The sequence below is a fragment of the Carcharodon carcharias genome, chromosome 15 (assembly GCF_017639515.1).
Source record: "Carcharodon carcharias isolate sCarCar2 chromosome 15, sCarCar2.pri, whole genome shotgun sequence".
NCBI lineage: Eukaryota > Metazoa > Chordata > Chondrichthyes > Lamniformes > Lamnidae > Carcharodon > Carcharodon carcharias.
The window spans coordinates 114390649-114418496 of record NC_054481.1 but is presented as its reverse complement, the minus strand read 5'-3'; the positions used below and the strand labels follow the sequence as shown (position 1 = coordinate 114418496).

At 40.7% G+C, this 27848-nt stretch overlaps 1 protein-coding gene across 1 annotated transcript in view; it reads right to left on the bottom strand.

Annotated features, from left to right (window-relative positions):
• camta1a (calmodulin binding transcription activator 1a) overlaps nt 1-15453 on the bottom strand; it is a 1037373-nt gene extending 1021920 nt beyond the window's left edge. Inside the window, exon 1 of the mRNA XM_041206569.1 lies at nt 15349-15453. Within this exon, the coding sequence (XP_041062503.1) occupies nt 15349-15373 (25 nt within the window). The 5' untranslated portion in view covers nt 15374-15453. The remainder of the gene's footprint in view (nt 1-15348) is intronic.
• Nucleotides 15454-27848: the final 12395 nt, after the last annotated feature.

Sequence of the window (27848 nt, the reverse complement as noted above, 5' to 3'; positions counted from 1 at the left end):
AAAAGACCAGATCAGTACACTACTTTATGCAGTAGGATCTATTCCTGACGATGTGATCGCAGGACATTGATGAGACTTCAACTTCTGATGAAGAAATCCTACAAGCTTTCAACCCTTAATTTCAGCATCCATTGGGATTTAATACTAGAGGGCTAAATTTAACACAAGGAAACAAAGACCAGGTGAAGGCATGCATTCACTCATTAATGATCTCTATAGGCTGGCAGGGAACTACGATTATGGAACCTTAAAAGGATGAGCTGATTAGTGACGGGATTGTATTCGGGGTCCTCAATGAAGATTAATCAGATCTGTTACTGACAGAGGATTTAACACGAGGAAAAGCAATGCAGATCGCGAGGCAAATGAAACTCAGGATACAGAGTTGAGAATTTATTCATGGGGAATGTGAGGTCCTGTGGAGAAGATAAAATAAGACCATTCAGTTTATACACCATTAAAGAAAAAGCAGGCCAAAGCTTAAACCTGTCAAAATAGGGAAAAGCACACCAACCATCATTTTGAAATGCAAAGACAAGTCCAGCTTGGTTTTGGCGTGGGGGGGGGGTGGGGGGCAGAGTGCCACAACTATGGAAAAATAGGCAATTTCAGTTGTGTTTGTCACTCAAATGCTGACAACCTATAAAAAGAGGGAGAAAGTTTTAAAACAGAGCCACATATAAGAAGTGAAGAACCACGAGCAAAGGAATTAACCTTCATAGGAAAGGGAAATGATACTGAAAACAATACTGGAGTATTAAATTCGAAGAGTTTAAACTAGACACAGGAGCAGGGGTTTCTGCTTTACCAGATGAAGTCAAATGAGTCAAACAGATTATACTGTAACCCTCATCTATCAAATTACAAAGTCTTGGAGGGACAACTTTAAAGGTGAAAGGCCAACTCATGGCAAAGCTGAAATATAAAGACCAAGAAATCCTCAAACCTCTCTATGTCATTCAAAATCAAGAGTGCTCTCTACTAAGGAGAAATGCATGCCTAAAACTGAAATTAATCTATAAAGTGCATGAAGTTGCTGATGAGAGCTGCAGCAGTACCTTTCAAAATGAGTTCCCAAAATTGTTTATAGACCCATGGAAGACAGAGTGCCATATCACTCTACTAGCTGATGCTAAATCAATTTAACTCTTTACACCAATGAAAGTCCCTCAACCACTCTTGGGCAAAGTCAAGGGTGAAATTGAAAAGATGCAGCAGCAAGGGGTTATCTCACCAGTCACCATGCCAACAAAATTGGAACTGTAGCCATTCCTGAACACAAAGCCAAACAGCTCGAGAAGAATCTGGATGGATTTAACTCAACTAAACAAATCATGGGAAAGGTGAGATCCATCCAATGACCTCAGTGGATAAGAGCCTTGCCAAACTAGCTAAGAGTACTGTATTTTCCAAATTGGAGGTCAACGGGGGATTTTGGCAGTCCTCGCTAGACAAAGAATTAAGAATGTTGACCAATTCATAAACAGAATTCAGTTGTTATTGGTCAATAGGCTGTCCTTTGGCATAGCGTCCGCTCCAGAAATTTTCCAGAAAACCAGGTGTCTCTCTCTCTAGCAGGCATGGCAGGAGTATTATATCATATGGATGACATACTTACATGGCTCCACGAGAGAAGCGCATGATCGCAGAGTCAGAGCAGTGCTGACAGTCTTACAGGATGCAGGCCTAACATTGAATGAAAAATTTCAGTTCACTAAACCTATGATCAAATTTCTAGGTCACATAGTACAAGCCGCAGGAATCACAGTTGATCCACAAAAAAACAAAGGTAAGCAGAGAATTTCTACAACCAGAAACAAAAGCTTCAAAAGGTTCCTTGAGATGGTCAACCAAATTTAGCAGAAGTCAACGACCTCTTGAGACAGCTGCTAAGACAAGGTCAACAGTGGTGCTGCAATACAGACCAGAAAAATGTTTTTGAAAAGGTTAAACAACTTTTAATCTCTTCTGAAACCTTGACACGTTGCAACCCAGAATTATCAACCATAGTAGCAGTAGATGCATTATCTACAGGCCTCGGAGCAGTTTTATTTCAAGTGCAGAGAGACAGCAAGCATAGACCAGTCTACTATGCCTCTAGGTCATTAACAGAAGCAGAAAATAATACCCTGCGATAGAAAAAGTAGCATTGGTAGCAACATGGGTATGTCAAAACTTTTCAGACTGTTATGGGATTGTTTTTCAAAATCAAAACAGACCATAAGTCACTAATCACCCTTCTGAAGATGGAAGAAATTGTGAAGATGCTACCCAGAATCCAGTGGTTCAGATCATGATTGATGAGATATGACTCCATCACATAGTATGTTCAAGGGACAACAGCAGACATACTGTCATGAATATCATCAGGAAGAACCAAACCAGGGGATTTACACTTCATTGAGCTGGTTGAAGTATATATATCCTTAATCACTCAGCACTTCTCAGCTACTACAAAAAAATTGCAAGAAATAAAACAAGCTCAGCAACGAGATGAAGAATATCTCCCAATCCAAGAATATTGCCTGGAAGGGTGGCCAAACTGTAATCCCACTAATCCGATACTATGGCAGTACTTTGAACAGGGCAAGCACCTCAGTCATTGACAACTCTAATCTTCAATGAGAGACGAGTCATACTGAACACTTCGACTTGATATCCTTTAAAGACTTCACGAAGGTCATCTAGGAATAGCAAAATATCATGCAAGAGCACACCAATCAGTTGAGTGACCAAGCATTACTTTCTCTACAGAAGGAATGATTTCTAACTATCTTACTTGTGCCGTAAACAGCCAAGAACAGTTACCATATTCATCTGCAAAATTGTGGAATAGATTAGCAAATTCCAGCCTTGGTTACAGTTACAATTTTGCTGGCATGGTGACTAGTGAGATAACCCATTGCTGCTGCATCTTTTCAATTTCACCCTTGACTTTGCCCAAGAGTGGGTGAAGGACTTTCATTGATGTAAAGAACAATTACCTTCTACTTTTCCATCAAGACCATGGGAGGGCATGAGAATGGGCTTATTTTAACTTAAAGGGACAGCCTTCCTTTTTGTCATTGATTGCTGCTCACGATGGTTTGAAGTAAAGAGAATGCATAGTAACACAGCAGAAGCAGTTCCCCAATCCCTCAAGAGATTTATTAACACACAGCAACCCAGACATAAAGTGTCTGACAATGGGCCATAATTTGCTAATAAGCTTTCCACAATTTTGCAAACAAGTATGGCTTCGTTCATGTACCCAGTTGACTTCGCCATCATCAAGCGAATGGAGAAGCTAAGAGAGGGGTACAACCAGTCAAAGATTTATTAAAGAAAAACAAAGACCTTAATCTAGTTCTTCTGAGCTACTGAACCTCACCACTACAAAATGGTTTCTCACCATCAGAGTTACTCATGGGTAGGAGATTGAGAACATAGCTTCCACCTCCAGAAGAAAAACCTCAAACCCAATATCACCATGAACAACCACGAGAGGGTAAAACAGTGTGAGGAAGAACAGAGAAGCAACCAGCCTCAGAACTTTAATCACAGGCATAGAGCATGTGAGTTACCAGCGCTGAAGCCCAGGGAGAAAGTATGGGGCAGTCACCAGCAGAAGGAAGGCACAATCACTGAAAAAGTTCCACAACCAAGATCGTACAGGATTGAGACAGATCAGGGCATCATAAGAAGAAACCACTTAATAACATTGGAGAAAAAGCCAATAGAAATGTCGGCTTACTATGGAGGGGGAAGAAGTTCAATCATTAGATTGAGCAAAAATGCTCTATTCAACTTTTCCAGTTATTTACCTACAATGAGAAGCACCAATTATTTCACATTTCTAACTTATAACAGAAATGGACAAACTGATTTCACCCTTTTCCAAATATCCAGCATGTTTACTTTAACCTTGCCCAAAATAAATACTGTACATCCCTTTGATATGTAAAAAGAAATTTCAAACTATATAGTCAATACAGTCCAAGCAAATATATTACAATAATGATGTACACAGACAAGACAATCTTAAGGACCCCTCTTTTCCTGCAGCCTCAATTTCAGGTTTGCTGTTATACTCTTGAATTGACCATATGGAGATCCATGAAAGCATCACGAAAGCATCACAAGAGAACTCAAGAGTATTGCACCTGGGAGCTTTATAGTTTGTACAGCTCAGTGATAAGCCCAATAGGAATACAAGTATTTTGAGTGTAAAAGTGTAGCAGGCCTTTTCCTTGACTCATGTCTGGGTCTATCATTGACAAATTGATGAGGTCAATTGCCAGAATTACTTAACAATTGCACTATTTTTGTGGAATCTGTTAAAATGTGAACTAAATGGAGTTCAGTAATTCCTGTGTGCCTATTAAGAAAATTTAACAAAGTCAGCAAATCTGAATACACATACTATGAATCCAACTATTTATCCAAAAAAAAAACCTGTAGGAATTAGGAGACTTCAATATATTTGAAACTAAAAGCAGATAAATAGTTCAAGTTAATGGTGAATTACTACACATTTAAAATTTTAATTAAAGCATCAAAGTCACTAACAGCATAATGGCATGGCATACACAGCAGGACCACTGGCAAACTTTGATGTGTTTATATTTGACATTAAGCTGCATAAAAACATGGTTAAATAATCAAAACCTTCACCATGCAGCATAGACCAGGGTTATCCAATATCCGGCCCACAGAGTCAGCATTCAAAATACAGGCAGTGCAAGTGAAAGACTCTGCAAGGAGCTGCTCCTCCAATCACAGGTCATTTCTCTCACTAGTGGACCTATCAGCAGCAAACGCAGGAGAGAAACAGTCTGTGATTGGACAAGCCATGAACAGTGCGAAGGTGAGTGACTTTATTCAGCCTGAGGCATGAACACCTACAGCTTTCAAGAAGGGAGAAGAGAGACTGCTTGCCCGTGGGGAGGTAAAGAGAGATTGCCCAGGGTGGGGTGGGGTGGAGGACAAGGCCCCCTAAAGGACTACAGGAGTCAAGGTTTAGCAGAGCAGCAGTTGCAGCAAAGCAGGACCTGGAACAGCTGAAATGTCACATGTTACAGGAAAAGTCATGGTGCTTTCAAAGTCGCCCTGAACCTCTCCTCAACGTTTTAATCTCCAGCCTGTCAGGCGAGAATGAGTGAGCAAGTGAGGAAGCAAGTTAGAGTGTTCGTCTGGTTCATTTCCAGTCTCAGGGCTCTCGCTTACCCTCACCCCAACACACATACAGCTGAGGTCAAGTAAGTGAACACCTCAAGACTATATCGAGCCAGACACACTCACTCTAATGGTCATAATTATTTTTTTTAAATGAACAGTTAATAATCAATTTATTGCTTTGACTATTTTTCTTTTCTTCATGCCTCAACTTATTTTTATTGAAATTCATGTTTAAATGTCGTGCCAAATCTAATCTGTCTAAAATTTGTTCATTAGCCCCTTGAGTGAGTAAAAAATTGAAATGTGGCCCCTCATGCAAAAAGGTTGAGCACCCCTGGCATAAACTGTCGACTGCACATATTAGCACTTTTCTTTAAAAACATTGCTAACTCATTTAGCAGAAGACAAGATTTCCAAATTCTATCAAAACATGTAGTTCAATAAACATATTCACAACTTCAAGAGGTATACTTTAGTAATCATTAGTTATTCAGTAATTGAAAATATCTTGTTTGCTGGTTGTATTACAAACATGTTGCACCACAATCTTCTCAATAAATACTTTTCAGTGGCTAATGATTCCATGATTGCAAATTCAGTGTATTGTATTGAAAAAGTACATTGGGATCGTTACCATCACAATGCCTCTTAGATAATGAGAATAGCAGAAAACCAAGAGTATCCAAAACTTGGCACAACAATAACCAGCTACAAGAAAGAAAACATAAACAACACAAACAGCAAAAGAAACATTAGGAGATTGTGTAATGGAATAATGCTTCAAACTGTTTTGTTTTGCAAAAGTCCTGTCTGAAGAAGGATAATTGAACAGATAAATGGCAGTTTCACCATAATGACTCTACTACTTATCTTTATGTATTGTTGCAATACCAAAGAAAAAAATCATGCAATCTTTTTTCTTTCTCCACTTGATATGTTGCACAGCATTTTCTCATCAAAGGGATAGATAAGTTGCAACTATATATGTTACCACTGGCAACATAGTAGCAGTAACAACCAAGGATGACTTGCCCAAATATTCTCCATTATTGTCAAGATTTGACAATAATTTCAAGTCAAGGATGAGGAAGCATATGGCTATGGTTAGTGGATCACATTGAATCTAGTCTCTCATACAAATGATTCCTATTTGGAATCAGAAGGTTTGACATTGCTAACCCTGAAAGATTAACGGGTTTCTGACTGAAAATAAAACGTTTACAGATATGGATTGTGGCAGTGAGGTGGGGGTGCATTTGGATACTCCGCAGGAGATGTACTGACAGATGAAACTATCTTTGTGTTCTATCCAATCGGTAATGCTCAGTGCAGACCAGATACAAAATGAAATTATCTATTAGTCAACACTCCAATGAAGTTATTTTGTACGTTTATATTTTTTTTAAAGGAAAGCCATTCTATCAATAATTTATTTCGTAAATTATATTCAATATGAGATAAGAAAGCTCAAGATCCCTGAAGTTCAAGTCAATCTGTGGGGCTCATTCCTGGGTTGCTCTTTTACTCCTTCCTCAATTTGTGCTTTAATCGGACTACAAACTTCATTCTTTTTGTTCTCAGCATCATCTCCCAAAGTCATGCTGCGATTGTAATTGGAGCTCGAAGGCTTCAGTGCCCCACGGGAACAAGGCCTCAAAGCCAGAGATGCAGTACTGGCTGTCCTACACACCTAATTATACAGCAATATAACGTACTTAATGCTGCAGAACAAAATTAGAACAAAGCATAGAAATCATACATCAGAGGTTGTCTCTGATGTATAGTGTGTGCTAAAGGAAAATAAATTAACTTGCGTTTTAGAAATTGTGCAAGCACAAAGTTAGGCAACTCAGAAATCACTGATATCCTAGAAACCTTTTAAAGAAGTTATCAAACGGGCTTAGAATCAAATGCAGACACATTCCATGGAATATTTGTTACATCTTCATTCCATGAAATAAAACAAATCATGTGTATAAAAATATACAAAATGCACATGCCATGACTCACTAGCAGAAACACTGATGATGCTGAGCGGTCAGAGAAATGTTCCAAATACCCACTGCCTATCTCCCCACCCATGCCCCTCAAACAGAGCATATGAGTCAAGCTGGGGTAGAGTTTTATGGACATTAGCTGGCCTCAACATTTTGCTCAACTAAACATATTTCCTGTGCAAGTCTACAGAGTAAGGTGCTCACACGCAGAGGACATCATGTGCCACCCAAAGTGTGCATGCCCACAATCAGAGATCAGGAGTTATTGTGATCAGAAGCAGAACTACTAGGTCAATTTTTGCTTCTCTGGCCCAGGAAACCAATTAAAGCTCCCCTATCATCATCATATGGCTATGACTAGCTAATTCAGCAAAGACCAGAGATCAGACTGGAACCTTCATGGTGGATTAGATAGTCTCCAAGCAGTGCATTATCAGATAGTTTTCATTTCACTCCTGGGACACTTGCTAAAGGTTACTCTGCTACTACTAATGGCTGTAATGATATCTCACAATCAGAGTTTAATCCACAGTGGCAATAATCTAGAACTATTCAGGCACTTTAAAGGCTCATACCGCCACCATATCTCCCTAAGGCTCAAGTCGTATGTGAACAAAACTATTTCCTGGTCACACTAACATGCAATGTTTCCCAAAAATGGCTTATAAATTCTGACACATCATCCACACAAGGTAACTATACCTATAAGCCATGGAACCTTTTTCATTATTTTCACTATTCAGGAGAGTGCTGTTAACTGGAAATCCTTTTAACGTGAATGTGTGTTACTATTATCAGAAGGCTTAAGTAAATTATTAAATGCTGGAACAATAAACTTTTTCTGCAAAGTTCCTTACTCATAATACTGACTAATGGCAGCAGCATTGTGAATTGCTTCAGCCTTGATCAAAAGTGACACATCTGCACCCACTACTATTTCATGCAACTGTTGAACAGCTCAGAAATAGCCTCTTCTGAAAAGAGTTTGGGTAGGCAAATTATACCAAAACAATTGGGTGCATAGTCCAAATGTGCATCACTTGTAACAGTGTTCATTATCCCTCTGTCCTCCCTGAAATCTATGACATGATTAACCACATCACGTTTCTTCCTTCCAACACCTCTCCTCCATTGTCCAGTCTAAGGGACCCACCTTGCTTGTTTCAACTCTTACCAGATGCCAGAACATCTTGCACATTGGCTTCTCTTCTCACTCCCACATTGCATCCAATGCCCCCAAAAGGATCCATTATTGGCCCCCTTCATACTGCCCCTTGGTATTACCTACGGGCATGTGATCTCATTCACATCTACTTCAATAACACTAATTCTATATCTCCACTAACTATTGACATCTCCACTGCCACTGTAATCAGACTGCTCAGTCTCAGATGAACCACAATTCACTCCAGCTAAGCATTGGGATCATCAAAGCCATAATCTTTTGGCCCCATTAAAACTCCATACTCTTGCTATTGGCTCAATGTCTTTCTCCAACCACTGATTCAAGCTGAATCATACTATTTGCAGCTTCAATGTCCTCAACAACGAGCTGAGTGTCCAACCACATATCCTGTCTACCACAAAGACTGCCTACTCCCACCAAGAGAACAATGCTAGCCTCCACCCTATATCAGGGCATCTGTTCTTGAAACCTTCATTTCATGCCTTCAGTACCTCCAGATCTAACTGTTTGTCTGCTCCCCCAGTTGGCCTCCTATCCTCAATCCATTGTAAATCTAAGGTCATCCAAAACTTTGCTACTTGGACCAAATACCTCTCTCTCCACTATTAGCAAAGGCCTCAAATCCCTATCACTCCACCACCCTCTCTTCCTTTAATGCCCTCCTTAAAACGAAAGCATTTGTTAACTTCTCCAAACATCTCCTTCTTTGGTTTGACATCCATTTCTTTCACTATATCTGTGAAGTATGTTGGAATGTTAAAGACACTATATAAGATTCAAGTTGTTGATTCATGTGCCCATTATTATACTTCACTGATATTTTTCTGGCAATGAAAGTAGGTCTCACATAATTTACAATATTTGTCCAATAGGGTCAAGATAATGGAACAAACTCATTTTTGAGCTAGGGAGTTGGTGGGGGCAGGGGGAGGATGTAGAAGAGACAATAAATGTACTAAGTCATATCATTCATGGCTGTTTTATTTATTAATTATAAAAGAATACCAGTGAAGTTATACTGCCCACTGTCAATGGCACACATGCAGATGAACAAGGGCTTATTCTTGCATTTCATAAAAGCCTACATAGGTGCAATTCTACTACAAGTTTTGAAGGAAATCCAAGCTCCTATTCTTTGTACCCGGTCATTAAAATCTGAATCAACTCACTAATAAGTACTTCTATTTTTGCCAATTTTCTCTCAAGTGTCTCACCCAAATGATCATCCTTCGCTTGAATGCCTGAAAAATGGTCAACAAACAGGTTATTCAATCACTGAGGGCATCGAGGTTAAACCCAATCCCGCCGTCATTAAATACATCCACAATCATGCATTTTCCAAAAGGGGTTACGTAGATACGATCAGGAGGAAAAGGTCTGGCTACTTTTCTCCATTTCAGAGGTGCTGAAAACCTCAGTATCTTAATGCCACACTGGATCACAACAGCTAACCAAGGGCAGACTGGTGATGAAACCTGCTAGTCTCAATGGCTCAGAAAGAGATATTTTAACATACTTAACCAATTAACTGGTATAGATATCTAGGGTGCTGAGCTGGCTATTACCAATAAAAGGTGGAGCTTGCATGCCTCTGGTCCAAGGCAAGACTGCTCCTTGTACCTTTATTTAGCACCAAAATAAGCTTCTGCCAAAAGACAGTGATCAGCAATGCAAAAAACTGCTTCACTGCAACAAATAAAAAATGTCAACTTCAATTTTTAAAACGCAATGTTTTAAGCTGCATATTTTAAATATATGTAATATGCAGAATTATTCAAAGCGCATGCAAGGCTACAGCAAATGCCTAAGGATTTCACCCTTCGAGAGCATTACAGCTTTTAGTATACTGCTATACTATAAGCCCACTGCAGTTAGACAACTTGCAATTCCAAAAGCCAGAACAGTTCAACGGCCTTCAAAATGCTGGGCACTCCAGCCAGCTCAAGAAAGATATCTCAGCTCCGTTACAAGATGCTAAACTACAATGATGTACATTCTATTACCAACTGGAGAAATGCATAAATAAACCACAATGACTGTAGCTAACCTGTGGCTTTAGAATGTTAATCAAATTAAAGTTTTGAAGATTCTGAATAGCTGGCACATTGCTTGGTAACAGAGGAACAATGCAAAGCAAAGCAAATGCCGACAAAACAAAAACTACCAATAAATTTCTTTTCCATATTAGCAGTTAATTTTGAACGATTTTACATCTGGTTGTACAGCAAACTATCCAATGTGCAAATTTTCATTGCAGCATGATGATACAAATAACATCAAGAATTTAATCCTGTACTGATGCAGTAACTATTTCACTATCATATCCATTGTAATTGCAATTTTCTATCACTAGATAACACTAGCATTTCCACTTGCTATTGTAGGGGTATTGGTTGCAAAGCCAGTCTCCTACTCTTTATTCCTGGCACAGGAATAAACTACATTGACAAATTAGGAGTAATGCCAATATTCTGCCAAGGTCTTATTTGCATATTTGGTAACTGCTGTATTTTGTCAAGAGTGGCAAGGACACCACAAAGAGATCATTGTTCAAGGGGTCATCAACAGTACTATCAAGTGGCACTTGCTTAGCAATAACCTGCTTACTGATACCCAGTTTGGATTCTGCCAAGGCCACTCAACTCCCGGCCTCATTACAGCATAAGTTCAAATATGGACAAAAAAGCTGAACTCCCAAGATGAGGGTAGAGTGACTGCCCTTGACATCAAGGCCGCATTTGACTGAGGGTGGCCTCTAGGAGCCCGAGCAGAATTGGAGTCAATGGGAATCAGAGGGTAAACTCTCCGCTGGTTGCAGTCATATCTAGCATAAAGGAAGATGGTTGTTGGTCAGTCATCTCAGCTCCAGGACATCACTGTAGGAGTTCCACAGGGTGGAATAGTGTCCTTGGCCCAACCATCTTCAGCTGCTTCATCAATGACATTCCTTCCATCTTAAGGTCAAAAGTGGGGTAGTTCATTGATGATTGCACGATGTTCAGCACCATTCAAAACTCCTCAGATACTGAGCAGTCCAAGCCCAAATGCAGCAAGGCCTGGACAATATCCAGACTTGGGCTGACAAGTGGCACATAACATTCACGTTACTCAAGTGCCAGGCAATGTACATCTTCAACAAGAGAGAATCTAACCATCGCCTCTTGATGTTTAATGGCATTACGATCACTGAATCCCCTACTATCAACATCCTGGGGGTTACCATTGACCAGAAACTGAACTGGACTAGCCATATAAATACAGTGGCGACAAGAGCAGGTTAGAGGCTAGGAATCCTGCGACAAGTAACTTACCTCCTAACTACCTAAAGCCTGCCCACCATCTTCCTCCAATGCACAAGTTAGGAGTGTGATGGAATGCTCCCCACTTGCCTGGATGAGTGCAGCTCCCACAGCACTCAAGAAGCTTGACACCACCCAGGACAAAGCAGCCTGCTTGATTGGCACCACATCCACAAACATTCACTCCCTCCACTACTGATGCACAGTGGCAGCAGTGTGTACCATCTACAAGATGCACTGCAGGAATTCACTAAAGTTCCTTAGCCAGCACTTTCCAAACCCATGACCACTACCATCCAGAAGGACAAGGGCAGCAGGTAGATGGGAACACTACCATCTGGAAGTTCCCCTCCAAATCACTCATCGTCCTGACTTGGAAATATATCACCGTTCCTTCACCGTCACTGGGTCAAAATCCTGGAACTCCCTCCCTAACAGCACTGTGGGTGTATCTACACCAAATGGGCTGCAGCGGTTCAAGAAGGCAGCTCACCATCACCTTCTCAAGTCTCAAGGGCAACTAGGGATGAGCAATAAATGATGCCCCAGCCAGTGAAGCCCACATCCCATGAATTAATTTTTAAAAATTGCACTCTAGTGAAATAGCCACCAGCAGCCCCTCACTCAGAAGATTTAGGTCTTCAATGGTCAGCACTTTTCAATTCATTACAAGCGGGGGGAGGGAGGGGCAGGGAATCACAATAGCAACATATTTTCAACAATTAAATTTTGTATATCTACATATCTTGTTAACATCACTAATCATACAATATCTACTTCAAATACAAAATTTCAAGATTTACAAACACAATTCAACCTATTCAGAAGTATCAATTTCTCAGGCTGCACTAGTATATTTAGCACTGTTCTATTAAGGAACTTGGCTCGGCAAAGACTAATAGTTTTTATTAAATTCATTCATGGGATGGTGGCATCACTAGCTAGGCCTGCATTTACTGCCCATCCCTAATTGCCCTTGTTCAGAGGGCATTTAAGAGTCAACCATATTGCTGTGGGTCTGGAGTGAGTCAGGAAATTGCCAAGGTTGAGGATAGATGAAGAACCTAGCAGGGATTAGATAACAAAGCCTGGGTTTTAAGAGTTTGTAGATTGCAGGAAGGTAGGGAAGTCTGCAGGAGGTGACACTTTTCTGAAGCCTAGGGAAAGAATGAGCGAGGGAGGTTGCAGAGAGGAAGAGAACTTAAGATGGGGCATTTGGAACTTTGAAGGAGTAAAAAAAGGAAAGTTACTTTTTCTAAATTACCCCAAGCAATTTCCATGTGGATAGTGTTTATTTTAAAAAGCTTTTCCCAGTTCTGATGAAAGCTCACAGACCTGAAACATTAACTCAGTTTCCCTCCACAGATGCTACCATAACCAGCTGAGTATTTTCTGTTTTCATTTCAGATTTCCAGTATCCGCAGTATTCTGCTTCTCGATTAATGTTTATTCATCTTTGGGCTTGCGACAATTCCCTAACATTATAATGTTGTGCTTCAATAACCTTGATTTCCTTAATTTCTATTCTTGTCATCAGTACATGAAACAAAAAGCAAACTAAATAAATACTAGTTTCAGAGATACCCTTGCTTCGTTTCATTTTTCCATGAACAGCAGTGATGGAATTACTCGGTATTAAGTTGCCAGAGAACAGGTAAAACTACAAAAGGATTCCTTGAGCTGACAGCTTGACTGAGATAATACACAGGGCTACCATTGAATGTTTGATTCATTGCTATTGTTGTCTGACAGAAATACTGTAAGCTGTTCAAATGTCTACAAGGGTGAGAGGAAATTGCTTAAAAAAGCAGGGTCTCTCTGAATCGGAGACCTGGTCCTTCTGTTGAACGGGAAATTGATCATTTAATCACGAGCAAAACCAGCAGCCAAGAGAACAGAGGAAAAATCCTGGCAGCCATCAAAATAGCCTTGTCCAATGGAATAGATATTGGTACAATTATTTCTGATAGGAGTCCAAATCTTCAAGGAAGACAGGCATTACAAAGGTGTGACAAAAACGTTTCCTGCAAAGAAGCAATACATTACTCATCATATGGGCACAAATAAAGACCAGCTCGAAAGCTAAGCTCAATTTGCGTCCACATCATGTATTACTTATAAAAGAGACATGCTTCACATGTCAAACAGCACAACAAAACAAAGGGTTAAAGCTGACAGCTCCCAATTTATTTTAAAATTCTTAGGAACATTTTTTCAAAAGATTATACTCATGATCAATAAAGACTTTTAAAAACCTTATAAAGATGTCCCCATGCACCCCAGCGAACATAGTAACGAACAATTTCTCTGCTGAATTGATACGATAAAATTTTCATTTGAAAACAAAATAGTATTGTACAATGCATTTAAAAGTTGGTTTTTCAGTTACTGGTATGAGTGCTATTACTTTTTTTTTTAAATACCATTTACTAAAAAATTGATTGGATAAGTAATCTTTGCCCTAGATTCTTGGGAATCTCCACCAGTGTTATGCATCAGGCAAATCTATAAGTAACTTACTACATTTTGCCATGTCATTTGATTTTTTTTTCCTGTAACGTATACAAAGAATGCTTCAGGTACTACAAATCTGCAAGTAAAATGTACCAGCGTAATCAGCATTTTATGTTAATGGAATAAATAATACCCAACTGTAATTACAAGAATTTACTTGAAATTACTATATCATGCATGGCTTTCTCCTCATTTGCACAAATTGTGTATACAGGGAAATTACACACGCTCACAATATGGGAATAGTTGACTTGCAAGAGTTTCATTACATTTTCATATTTATAATTTTAAAGCATTAGTGTTTGAAAATTTAGAAGTTGTCTGATATATATTTTTATTCAAATAATAAAATAGTAGATAATTCAATACTGGAGAGTGTTTTTCAACACGCTGAACTTCAAAAAGGTCCACTTTTTTTCCCCAAGTTGCACATATTTTTAAAAAAACTTTTCAATAAGTTTATAAATTCTAGCAAATAGAGAGCGTGCAGAATGTGTGTGCTGGAGCTTGAATTCACTGTTGTCCCTGCAACAAAATTATTATAATGAAATAACCTAAACTTCTGACAGCGATTATTTTCCACACAGATTTTAACAACATTTGTTCAAAACATTCATTCTGAAATTTATCTCTTTTTTTTAAATCTTTTGCAAGTTTGTATCTGAACTACAATCAAGCCAAAATATAAATCTGAGGTTACTCGTGACATGCAATTTTCCACTCGTCGATAATGATCTTGCTCGTTATTTTGGAGTATATTACTTAAAGTATTTCAATATTTGAGTGAGAGAGGAGTTAAATCACTTTCACACCAGATAAACAATCCGTTACCGCCCTCTTGTGGATTTTACAGCCAGCAAATACCACACAACCTTGCATATATTTGATTTTATTTTAAATAATATTTTTTCCTTCTGTTAAAAAGTGACAGCTTTCTGAGGATAAAAAATATTCAGATATTTGCTGCATTTCTGTGAGGAAACCATTTGTCCTTCTCCATATTCCACGCACAGCGGTTATTATATTTAAGATAAACCGTTTTTTGCTCCATTCGCAGCGCCTCACACCCCCTTGTTCTGTCAGATTTAGCTTTTTTTCGTCGTCCCAAAGGTTGTCATCATAATTAAAAATTAAATATCAGTGTTTTTCTGCACACTGAAATTTCCCCCCCACCCCCGCCTCTTCAGCCCCTTACCTTCCGGCTTCTTTTCGGCAGCCATTTCAGTCCCCCACTTACATCCCTAAACCCGACAGCCGGAGAGACCGCCGCTCAACCAACCTTGAGCACCGGGCACAGAACCCAACCCGCCCCCCTCCTCACACCCTCACAGTACCGCGCAGCCGATTGGGCCAAGCATCCCACCCTCCCGCCTTTTTGCCTGTCGGATCGACGTTCTATTGGTCAATGTGCTTGTCGATCATCCTCCCGGAGCTTCCGGTTATCGGGTTAGGTTGTGCCCACCCCGAAAAGCGTTTGGCATTCGTTGCGTGCGTCCATGCGTGCGTGCGTGTGCGCGATCAAGCACGCGTGCGTTCGCCCGACCACGCACAGGCGCGCGAGGAAATCTGCCCATGCACGCTAAGAGTCAACGACAAATCTCGTGAGACTTGGAGATTCTTCCCCCGCCCCCTCGAAATTGTTAACAATGAATATAAACAAAATGCAAGATGAGCACCATAAGCTAGGTCACGTTGGTCCTCCTAGTTCAGCGCCACGAAACCCAGAGGACTATTACCAGTCAAAATGTAGGTCTGAGACAGGTGCTCCCTTTTGTGACCTGACACAAGATTTTAAGTGCTATTTATTTGTAAATAGATTTGTAGAATGATACAGCACAGAGGGAGGCCATTTGGCCCATCATGAAAGCTTTTTTCATTCTTTCACTGGATGTGGGCCTCACTGGCTTTGTTGCTAATCCAAGATTGCCCTTGAGAAGGCGCCACCCTCTTGAAACACTACAGTCCATCTGGTGCAGGTAGACCCACAGTGCTGTTTGGAAGGGAGTTGCAGGATCTTGATCCAGTGACAGGGAAGGAACCAACTGTCTACCACTGTGCCGTCATCTCTGGTATGTCTGTCATTCTGATGGGGCAGGATATACCCAGATATGGTGGTGCAAGTGTCTGGGACATTGGCTGTAGGCGAGCTAGTAAGTATGACTGTCACTTGACTATGGGACAGTACTCCAATTTTGGCACAAAACTAATGTTAGTAAGAAAGACTCTGTGGAATCAACAGGGCTGGATGTTGTTCCCAGTGCCTAGTTCGATGCTGAGTGGTTTTATTCCTTTTTGACTTTCCATAGCTGTTGGTACAACTAAGTGGAATTGCTAGGCCATTTCAGAGGGCAGTTCAGAGTCAACCACATTTATCCAATTAGCCCACACTACTGCCCTTTCCTTGTATTTCTGCAAATTTTTCCTCTTGGGGCGAGGGGGGGAATTGGATTTGAGGCAGAAATGAGACCAGCCATGATCACATTGAATGGCGGGGCAGGCTCGAGGGGCTGAATTACCTACTCCTGCTTCTAGTTCTTATGTTCTTCATATAATCATCCCAAACAACACAATGAGTGTAGACCACATGGACTGCTGTAATTCAAGAAGGCAACACAGCACCACCTTCTCAAGGGCAATTAGGGATGGAGAATAAATGCTGGCATTGCCAACGATGCTCACATCACAAGAACAAATTTTTTTAAATCCCTTTTGGGACTTATTATTGAATCTGGTTCCACCATCTATCAGAAGTGCGTTCAGATCATAACAACTCATTGGGTAGAGATTACTCATCTTACTTCTGATTCTTGCGCCAATTATCAATATCTGTGCCCTCTGGCTATCGAACCTTCGAGCATTGGAACCAGTTCCTCTTTATTTACTGTTCTAAACCAAACATGATTCTGAACACCTCTATTCATCTTAGCCTATTCTACTCTTTTATCTCTAAAGTCAGAGCAAACACAAGCCCTGCCACAAGTCAACTTCATTGATCTTGGACTCGAACTCAAGTTCTGTCGAAGGGTCATGAGGACTCGAAACGTCAACTCTTTTCTTCTCCACCGATGCTGCCAGACCTGCTGAGTTTTTCCAGGTAATTCTGTTTTTGTTTTTCATTGATCACCTGCTCAATGTGTAAAAGCAGATCTTTCTACTCCACCTAGTGGAAAAACTCAGAGTTGTCCCAATTGAACACATTTTGGTGTTATGACTTGGTATTTTCAACATGTAACTAAAACAACAGCAAGTAATTATTCAAAACTATTTTATAAGATAAAAGACATCTAGCTCTACTGAAAAATTATATAAAATGTTAGCCTTGGCTTTGCCATGATAGCATACTTGCCTCTGTGTCAGAATGTTGTGAATTCAAGCCCCACCCCAGAGACATGTGCACATAATCTAGACCACTACTTCAATGCTGCACTGTCAGAGGTGTCATTTTTCGCATCGGACGTTAAACCAAGGTCTCATCTGCTCTCTCAAACAGACCTAAGAAATACTTTGGCACTATTTGAAAAAAGAGCAGGAGGTGTCCTGGTCCAACAATTATCCCTCAATGAACATCACCAAAACAGACTACTTAATCATTTAACTCATTGCTGCTTGAGGGACCTTATAGGTTCATGAGAATGATCCCAGGAATGAAAGGCTTAACATATGAGGAACGTTTGAGGACTCTGAGTCTATACTCGATGGAGTTTAGAAGGATATGGGGGGATCTGATTGAAACTTACAGAATACTGAAAGGCCTGGATAGAGTGGATGTGGGGAAGATGTTTCCATTAGTAGGAGAGACTAGGACCCAAGGGCACAGCCTCAGAGTAAAGGGAAGACCTTTTAGAACAGAGATGAGGAGAAACTTCTTTAGCCAGAGAGTGGTGAATCTATGGAATTCATTGCCACAGAAGGCTGTGGAGACCAGGTCATTGAGTGTATTTAAGACCGAGATAGATAGGTTCTTGATTGTTAAGGGGATCAAAGGTTACGGGGAGAAGGTGGGAGAATGGGATTGAGAAACTTATCAGCCATGATTGAATGGGGGAGCAGACTTGATGGGCCGAATGGCCTAATTTCTGCTCCTATGTCTTATGGTCCCATAAACATGAAAGAAGATGAATGACCAGATATTTTTTCAGCAGTGTTAGTTGAAGGCGAAATGCCACACTGCACTGAAGAATCAGCCTGGATTATGTGCTTCAGTCTATATTCAGCCTTGCACCCACAACTTTCTAACTCAAAGGCAGCTGAGCTGAGCTAACACTTCAAGGGACTGAAATGTCCGCAACCTCTGGGTAACTTTAGCGATCGCACTTCTGAAAAAAGAAATGGAAAGTCTGCATTATGACCTGCAGCTTGATGAGTAATAAAATTCTGGCCTCATCAAGTATTTACTGAGGAGGAATATACTATGTCCCAAAAGCAGCACAATTATGAATGGAATGCTACCACATGGTACTGATTGTGAATTGTATATTAATTGAGTATTTTAATCTGTCCATGTGGTGAGCATTAACTGGGGATTCACTTGTGCTCCCACATATAGCAGCAGACTGAAACTATGGTTGTTGGGTTTGGAGATGCATGTTTGTAATGTGCATCTCCATAAATAAAAGCTTATCAAGTATTTAAAATTAGGGTCCAGTTATCTCCGTCATTGTCTGGCTTTTTGGAAGAGAAGAATGATCAAAATAATGTATCATTTAGCTTACAGGTGCAATGCCAATGGAGATTCACAAGTCCAATAAAATCAGTGAACCAGTATGGTAGGCCCAAATACATTTCTTGTCATGGGTTCGAACATATGGGGAAGAAGCCACAATAGCCTAAAAGTGTGAGTTCTATTTTTTGTCTGACCTTACTGATCACAGCTAGGAGCAGCACTTAAAAAGCTACGATTCTATGATGGAAACTCAGCCAGGCTTTCCTGTTCCTGTCAGAACTTGTGCACGTATGAATGTCAAGTTTAGCTTTGATGGCCTCCAGGGTTGAATAGCCTGCTGACATTCATTTGGGTGAGGCATGGAAAGTAGCCAGTGCCTATGGAACCCCTGCCAAACTAAGTAACCTCCAGGACATGGGGAAGAAAAAACCATATTACAACTACAACTTGCATTTGCATAGCAATTTCATCCTAGCAAACTGAAAAAATAGAGCATATTAAGGTCCTTTGGTGTATATTATGGGAGCAATAAAATATGTGACATAAATATGTAACATTTGATTACCATCCTTTTTAAGTGTCATTCAAGTGAAATGCTTCCCACATATTCAGCTTCATTCTGCAACTTCCAAAGGGATTTGAGATTCAACAGCAGGATGTGTCAGGCACGGGTAGACCCTCAGATGTTGGCAGCTCCATAATTCCTCTGGGAAAACCCAGGAGAGGAACACCTGGGAAATCATTTCTGTGGGGACCACCAGTCCGAGGGAGCCTAGAACGTTGCCTCCACTAATCCTTCTCTGAGTTAATATATTTATTAAGCAACCCTGCTTTTACCGTTTTTTTTTCTCTTTAGCTCTGGACATTTTCTGCCAGTACAAGACATCCCATCATCAGCAGCTTGTCATCACATATGACACTGCACATCAATCTTTTCGTAATAATACACTATTCCTACCATTCACTTTATGTAAGGTAGGACTAATCAAACTTTATTTTCCACTTATTAAAAAAAATGTTGTCCTCCTCAAGATGGGAAATGTGAATGGAGCATCCATTCCAACTACCTAATGGCAGCATCAAGCACTCTTCAGTTACAGCACAGGTAAGATGAAGAGTAAACATTCCCTCTGCATGCTGCAGTGCACCAGTATGATTATTGGCCATTTTCCACAATACCCATCCTGTCACCTCCCTCATTGAGACAGCTGATTTAGAAAGAAAGAACTTTTATTTACATTGCACCATTGTTCGGCCATCTTCATCATCAATTAATTATTTTTGAAGAACAGCCTCTGTTGCTACATCGACTGACATAAAAGTGGATTTGAGGCCACAATCATATTAATCATGATCTTATCAAATGGCAGAGCAGGCTTGAGGGGCCGAATGGCCTATTCCTATTCCGACTTGTGTATCTCATCACGCCAGTCTGGATGTGAACTCTCTCAGACCTGAAAGGGCAGAGTTTTAGCAGTTGCACTATACACTCCCCGAGGCTCAATTTTTCAGATTATAATGTAATTTTTGTCCCCAGAGGGGGGTCACAATCTCACAAATTGAGTAAAATCATGAGTCACTGCCAAGGGCAGATTAATGCATGTATATATGTGGTCTCAGCACAATGTGTAGTACCTGCGAGGTTACCAGTGCAAAATGGGGTCTGGGTAAAAGCTGACATAATGCTGAAAAACTACATATAACAGCTGGATCAAAATATTCTACCCTTTAAAAATGTTGTCAGAAGTGGGAGAGGTAGCTTTAGCAGATTTATTACAATCTACCAACATCCTGGGGGTTACCATTCACCAGAAACTGAACTGGACTAGCCATATAAATACCTTGGCTACAAGAGCAGATTAGAAGCTAGGAATCCTGCAGCAAGTAACTCACCTCCTGTCTCCCCAAAGACTGTCCACCATCTACAAAGCACAAGTCAGGAGTGTGATGGAATACTTGCCTGGATGAGTGCAGCTCCAACAACACTCAGGAAGCTTGACATCATCCAAGACAAGACAGCCCGCTTAAATGGCACCCTATCCACAAACATTCACTCCTTCCTCCACTGATGCACAGTGGCAGCAGTGTGCACCATCTACAAGATGCACTGCAGGAACACCACCACCTGGAAGTTCCCCTCCAAGGCACATGCCATCTTGACTTGGAAATATATCGTTGTTCCTTTTCTGTCACTGGGTCAAAATCCTGGAACTCCCTCCCTAACAGCACTGTGGGTGTACCTATACCACTTGAACTGCAATGGTTCAAGATGACACCTCACCAGCACCTTCTCAAGGGAACTAAGGGATGGGTAATTAATGCTGGCATAACCAATGATGCCCACATCCCATGAATGAATTAAATAAATACTAAAACTTGCCATTGCAGGTTCCCAAATGTCCTTGGTGCCCAAGGCCTCAAAAAATCTTTATGCAGCGCTAGTCACTGTATTGTCAACTTGGCGCAGTCGTTAGCATTCACTTCAAATCAGAAGTTTGTGGGTTTATAATCCCATTCCAAAGATTTGAGCATAAGATGTAAGGTGACACTCCAATGCACTACTGAGGAAGAGCTGCATTGTAGGTGTTGTCTGTCAGGCAAGGTCTTTAACAAGGGCTGTGTGCTTCATGTGGTGGGAAAAAATGGCTCCTGCACAAAAGCTTTGGTTTACTCAAGATGACCACAGCAGTCAGATTGCTATGGCAAGCCACAGTACAGAAGAGGCAGCAGTGCACAAAGACACTTCTTCAAACATCCAACTTTTCATAAAAAGAAAAAAAAACACATTGCATGCATAATCATTTGCAATTGCAAATTACCCACATACACGGTCTGTAAAGAGACTCATCACAGCAAACAGAAAACTGTTCATTCTAGTCTGTCTTGCTTTCATCTGTTTCTATATATGCATTGCACACGATCTTTAAAGCATTCAGGTCTTCTAATGGTACATGTGTGGGTTGTTGTTAGTTGTTTGTCTGGTGTCTGCTGGTTGCTGGGGTGACATTGCCTCTCTGGAGAATGTTGTTGCCATAGCAAGTGTTGCTGCTGACCCGTTGCATTTGTTGGGGAGCAGTTGACCTCTTGGACTAATATGTCATTCTGCTCCTTGTTCAGTTGTGAAATCAACTCTTCCTCTTCATCTGTCTGCTGTGAAGGAGCAATTTCTCCCATTGCACGTATGTGTCTGCAGATGTGACAATATCTCTGGTCATTCTAGGTGACAACTGCTTTACACAGGCTCCAAGTTGCCAAGTGGGCTGACTTTTGTTGAGTGCATTGAAGGTTTTCACTCTGATCGGCTCTCCAACCCTCAAATCTGGCAATGATTTGGTCTCTTTATCAAAGTGACATTTGGCTTTCATCCAACTTTGCTTGCCAATATCCATCCTTCGCATCTAGTGGTAATGGTTGGCATGGGGTAGTGAGATTTCTTCAAAGCTTTATTGAAGTCCTTTGGATCTTTGCACACTCTCAGCTTTCCAGGTTTTTTCACTGCTATCATACTGCTAATCCAGTCTGTAGGTGTTGTCACTTTCTTGATTACTCCCATCTTTTCAAGCTTTCAGGCTGGACTTGAGGGAAGCTGGAACTCTCCTAGGAAGATGCTCAGTTGGTCTCACACACTCATCTACTTCAAGATGCTATTTACCAGGAAGACATCCAAGACCTGTGAAAAAAACCTTTGTAATATTTTAGGATCTGTTCAACAGTAAATGGCTTGATGTTATGTGAAACACTTCAAACTTCTGGCACATGGAGGGTTACCAGTTCAAATTTTTAACTTGTTTCAGCTGAGATGAGTGGATTTTGCTTGGTGTCTACTATCTGGAACTGCACATCTTCTTTCTTCCTATTGCATTGGACTCTCAGCTTTGTTTGTCTTCTTGGGATCAGCATCATTCCATCATATAACCTCAACTTTACCTTCAATGGTTTCAATCTCGGGCCACCACCTTGAGCAACCTCACACAGGTCTGCGAAGCTCATGATGTTGCACGTAGCAACGGTGTTTATCTGACACTTGACATTAACTTGATGCTCTCCTTCTGCAGTTGTCATTCCAATTGTCACAAACCATCTTTTATCTTGAGACTTGACAGTGCCAATCTGTTCTAGGTCGTAGAGTGATTTCTCAGAATCATTGTCCAAAATCTCTCCTATAAAATCTCTTTATAGGTTTGCTTTGCTTCTTTCCTGCAAAACACTTGCATGCAAGGTGATTCAGCTTCTTGCAGTAAGAGCACTGCTTTCCCCATGCTGGATATGCTTCTTTTTCTTTTGTGTGTGTACTCTGGCCTTGATCTTCCTGCTGGCCCTTTTGTAAATAGCCTGAACAGCCTCTCAGCATAGTGCAAAGCCTCATCAGTTCTCCCATCAATACTCTGCCGCTGATGATTGACCACTTCAGAGTCATGTCAATATCTTTCTTGAGAGTGTTTCTCTTTTCTCAGCAGCTGTGCTTTCACAGCAGGATCTCTTGATCTAAGACAATCTCATCTCTGATCAGACCATTCTTCAGCTGCTCAAACTCATAAGATTCGGTTAGATGTTTCAATGCAGTCACATACTGATCAATATTCTCCCTTCTTCCTGAGCACTGGTGTTAACACATGGTGTTCAAAAGTAACATTGCTAAAGAGTTCAAAGTGGGTCTTCAAGACCTCCAAAATTTCACAAAACTGGCTTTTCTGCTCTTCAGTGAGGTCTACAGTGAAATAGAGCTTGTAGCACTCTTCCCCGGCACTGATTACATACTACTCTTATTTGTTCAGGCTTCTTGTTTAATTCTGTGGCAATTTCATAGTGCTATCATTGAGACTAGAAAAATTTCCAATTCATTCTCAAATCTGTCTTCATCTTCAGTATTGGAATATCCAAAGCCATGCTGACCCACCCAGCAGTCAATGTCCTGTACAAAGTTGCAGACTGAAGTTTTAATTATTCGCTGCTGTTTCTTACAACAGCTGGCTCTCTTACATCTAACAAAATCCACTCAAATTCAGCTGCGCACTCCTGAAGCCATGTTTCACGCGGTGAGTAAAAATGGCTTCTGCACAAAACCTTTATTTCTGTCATGGTGACCTCAGTAGTCACATGACAATGGCAAGCCATTGTACACAAGGGGCAGCAGTGCACAAAGGCATTTCTCCAAACACTGTGTATATGGGTCCAAAAGTTCCGATGGATGTTAACAGTGCAAAGCCACTATTTGAAGACAAGCAGGAAGTTCTCCTGGTCAACATTCCTCCCTCTACTGGAGAAACACCAAAAAAAGTGGATTACCTGCCATCCATCTCAATGTTGTTTGTGGGACCTTGCTGTGTTTAGAGTATTTGTTACACTTTCTACACATTTGCTGGATATCAGAGTAATTCACTGTCCGTGAAACAGTTTGGGACAATTTTGAGATGCCGCATAAATACAAGTCTAACTTGCTTTTTCAAGCAACAGAGAAATAAGAGAGGTGAAATGAAGAGAAACACCAGAAAAGCAGACTCCTCAGAAACTTTAATAAATTATACAGAATTACAGAGCAGCCAACAAGCAGCTTCATGGCCCAAATAGATAATCCCCATCTGATGAGTTCCTGATAGGGAGGTTCTGAATGGAACGTAAACATTTTCCAAAACAAAGTGGAAGGAAATAACAGAAGCAATGCTTGTTTGGATCAATTTTAATTGACAAAATTGATTTGGATAAATTGTTCACTCTTGTGAAGGACTGGAGACCCAATGTTACACAAATTAAAAATTCATGGGTATAATAGCACGGTGCCGATGACACTGAACTAGTAATCCAGAAACCTAAACTAATGATCCATGAGTTCAAATCCCACTGTGGCAGCTATGGGATTTAAATTCAGTTAATTAATTAAATCTGGAATGTGGAAAAAAATAGTATTAGTCATAGTGGCCATAAAACTGGATTGTTGTAAAGCCCCATCTGGTGCTTCAGAAAAGGAAATCTGCTATCCTTACCAAAACTGGCTTCATATGTGACTCCAGACCCACAGCAAAGTGGCTGACTCTTAATTGAAATGGCCTAGCAAAGCACTCCATTATACAGGGATGGGGCAATAAATATCAGCCCTGCCAGGAATACCCAGATAATATGAATGAATAATTGTAAATTTGGAGTAAACAGGAAAGTCAGGTGGAATTTTTTTTTCATTGAAATGTAATGGAGTTGTGGAACAAGTTACTAGGAGTGATCTTTGATTTGGATGAGATAGGTATATGCAAGAGGCATAAAGATGTGATAATGGAAAGATAAGGGGTCGAGGGAAATGAAGAAGAGTGCAGCTGCAATCCACCACTGATGCAGTTTACCACTTCAATGGGGAATAGCATCATCCAGTTTGATATTAAACAAGGAAAGTCCCAGATTTGATGTCTGGTTAGCTGATCTCATCCAATGCAGCAGCTGGGTAAGTCCAATTGGCCTCAGGACCCTCCTGGTTAGAAAGACGAAAATTAGCTCCTGATCATTATTGAGTGATTCTCCCCTGCCCTCCCCATCACCACCCTTGCTTCCCTGCTGAGAGTTTGCAAGTACACATGTGTAGAGGTCACTGGAAGGGGAAGGAGAACAATTGGGTTCATTTGTGATATCCCTCACGATCAAATGATGGACTAAAACTATGTCCAGGCACGATGAGTAGTAAATAAAAAAGACTTGCATGTACACTGCGTGTTTCATGACCTCAGGGCATCGGAAAGCACTTTACAGTCAATGAAGTACTTTTAAAATGTAGTCACTGTTGTAATGCAGGAAAACATGGCAGCCAAATTACGCACAGCAAGGTCCCACAAACAGCAATACGATAATGATCAGGATCTATTTTTAATGATGTTGATTGAGGGGTAAATATAAAGAATTCCCTTGCTGTTCTTCGAATAGTGCCATGGAAACTTTTACATCCACCCGAAAGGTGAGTAGGAGCCTTGGTTTAACATTTCATCAGAAAGACAGCATTTTCAACAATGCAGTACTCCCTCAGTCCTGCCCTGGGAATGCCAACCTGGGTTATCATTCAAGTCTCTGGAGTGGGACTTTAGAAGTTGTGTTGAAGTACAATGGAAGTGCATAGAGAATCATATGCCAGTAAGGAGTCAGTAATTGAGGAAAGGAGGGGAAGAAAGGTATGGGGGGAGGAAGAGGGAAAGAGTCTTTAGAAAAACCACTGCTCAGGTAGCCAAAGCTAAGCAATATGGTTTTGTAATAACAACAACAAATTTGCATTTGTACAGCACCTTTAACATGGTAAAAGTCCCAAAGCAATAGTGTTATCAGGCAAAAACGTGACACAAAGCCACATAAAGAGATATTAGGAGTGATAACCAAAACATTTGGTCAAAAAGGTAGGATTTAAGGAGCATCTTAAAGGTGAGAAATGGAGATATTTAGAGAGGGAATTTCAGAGCTTAGGGCCCTGGCAGCTGAAGGCACTGCCACCGATGGAGGGATGAAAGAAATTGGGAATGTCCATGAAAAGGAAGACACTGTTTGTTCAGCTGAGTACTCAATATCTGTACTCATAAGCTTTCAAAATTTAGAAGGCTTTTGATCAGGGAAGTTACTCTGCTTTCCTGTGGCCGGCAGATTTGAGTGACAGTCAGATCTCAGTTAAATACCTCACTATAATGCTAACGCTACCAGACTGCCTGTTGAGAAGAGAGTTAATACTCTGGAAGCAATCCAGAATTCAAGATTTCAGTATAATGTCTCGCCAGCCACATTCTTCTAGCTCAGCTGAAGCAACTCTGGATTCACTCCAGGAAAGAAGAAACTGTGCAAACTGGGCTGATTGCCATAGAGATGTCAGCACAACGCACTTCTGTTAAGTGCATAATCGATTTTCGACACATATCAGCAGCAGCACACACAAGGAGAAGCTACAAGCTACACAGCAATATAAAAATTAATTTATTTGAAGAAATCAGTTTTTATATCTACAGTAATAAAATAGTGTCAGGTGGAGCTGAGCCATACAGATCAGAAAGTTCCCAGGTATGATCTCTGCTCTGTGCTGTGTCAGCTAGCTTCAGTTGGGTTGTTATAATTGGCCTTAATCGGCAAGCTAGGGAGAGTGAAAATTCACCAGTTCACTGTCCAATCATTATTGCTGGAAAATGCACTTTGTGGAAATTGGTCAGGACAGGGTTGATTTGGCTTGTCCTCATCAACAACTTACATTTTTATGGCATCTTTAACATAATAAGACTCCTAAGATGCTTTACAAGTGTTATCAAACAAAATTTGATATCCAGCCACACAAGGAGCTAATAGGGCAGGTGCCCAAAAGCTTGATCAAAGAGGTAGGTCAAAAGGAGCACCTTAAAGAAGGAAAGAGAGATAGAGAGTTGAGGAGATTTAGGGAGAGAATTCCACAGCTTAGTGTCCTAGCAGCTGAAGGCATAGCCGCCATTGGTGAGGTAATTAAAATTAGGCCAGAATTAGAGGGACACAGGGGTCTTGAGGGCCTGTAAAGCTGGAGGAGATAGCAGAGCTAGGGAGGGGTGAGGCAATGAAAGGATTTGAAAACAGGATGAGAATCTTAAAATGGAGGCACTGCTTAACCAGAAGCTATTGTAGGTCAGTGGTGGGCGAGTAAGACTTGAGGCAAGTTAGGACAGGGGGAGCCAGGTTTTGAAGGACCATGGGTTTGCAGAGAGCATAATGTGGAAGGCCAGCCAGGATTCTTTTGGAATAGTCAAGTCCAGAGATAATGAAGGCATGGATGAGGCTTTCAACAGCAAATAAACTGAGGCAAGGGCTGAGTCAAGCAACGTCACAGGGGTAGAAATATGTCATCTTAGTAAAGATGCAGTTAGGTGATAGGAATCTCATCTTCAATGCAATTTATGGTCCAAATGCATATCAGCATTCACTGCCTAAGCTTACTCACAAACAATAGTCACTTGGAATTGGTATTGGAGGACTGGTGACACCAGTGATACCAAACACAAAGGTGAGTTGGTGTACCGGGAGTGAAAATTGAATACTGTATAATAAAATGTTAAAGTGTA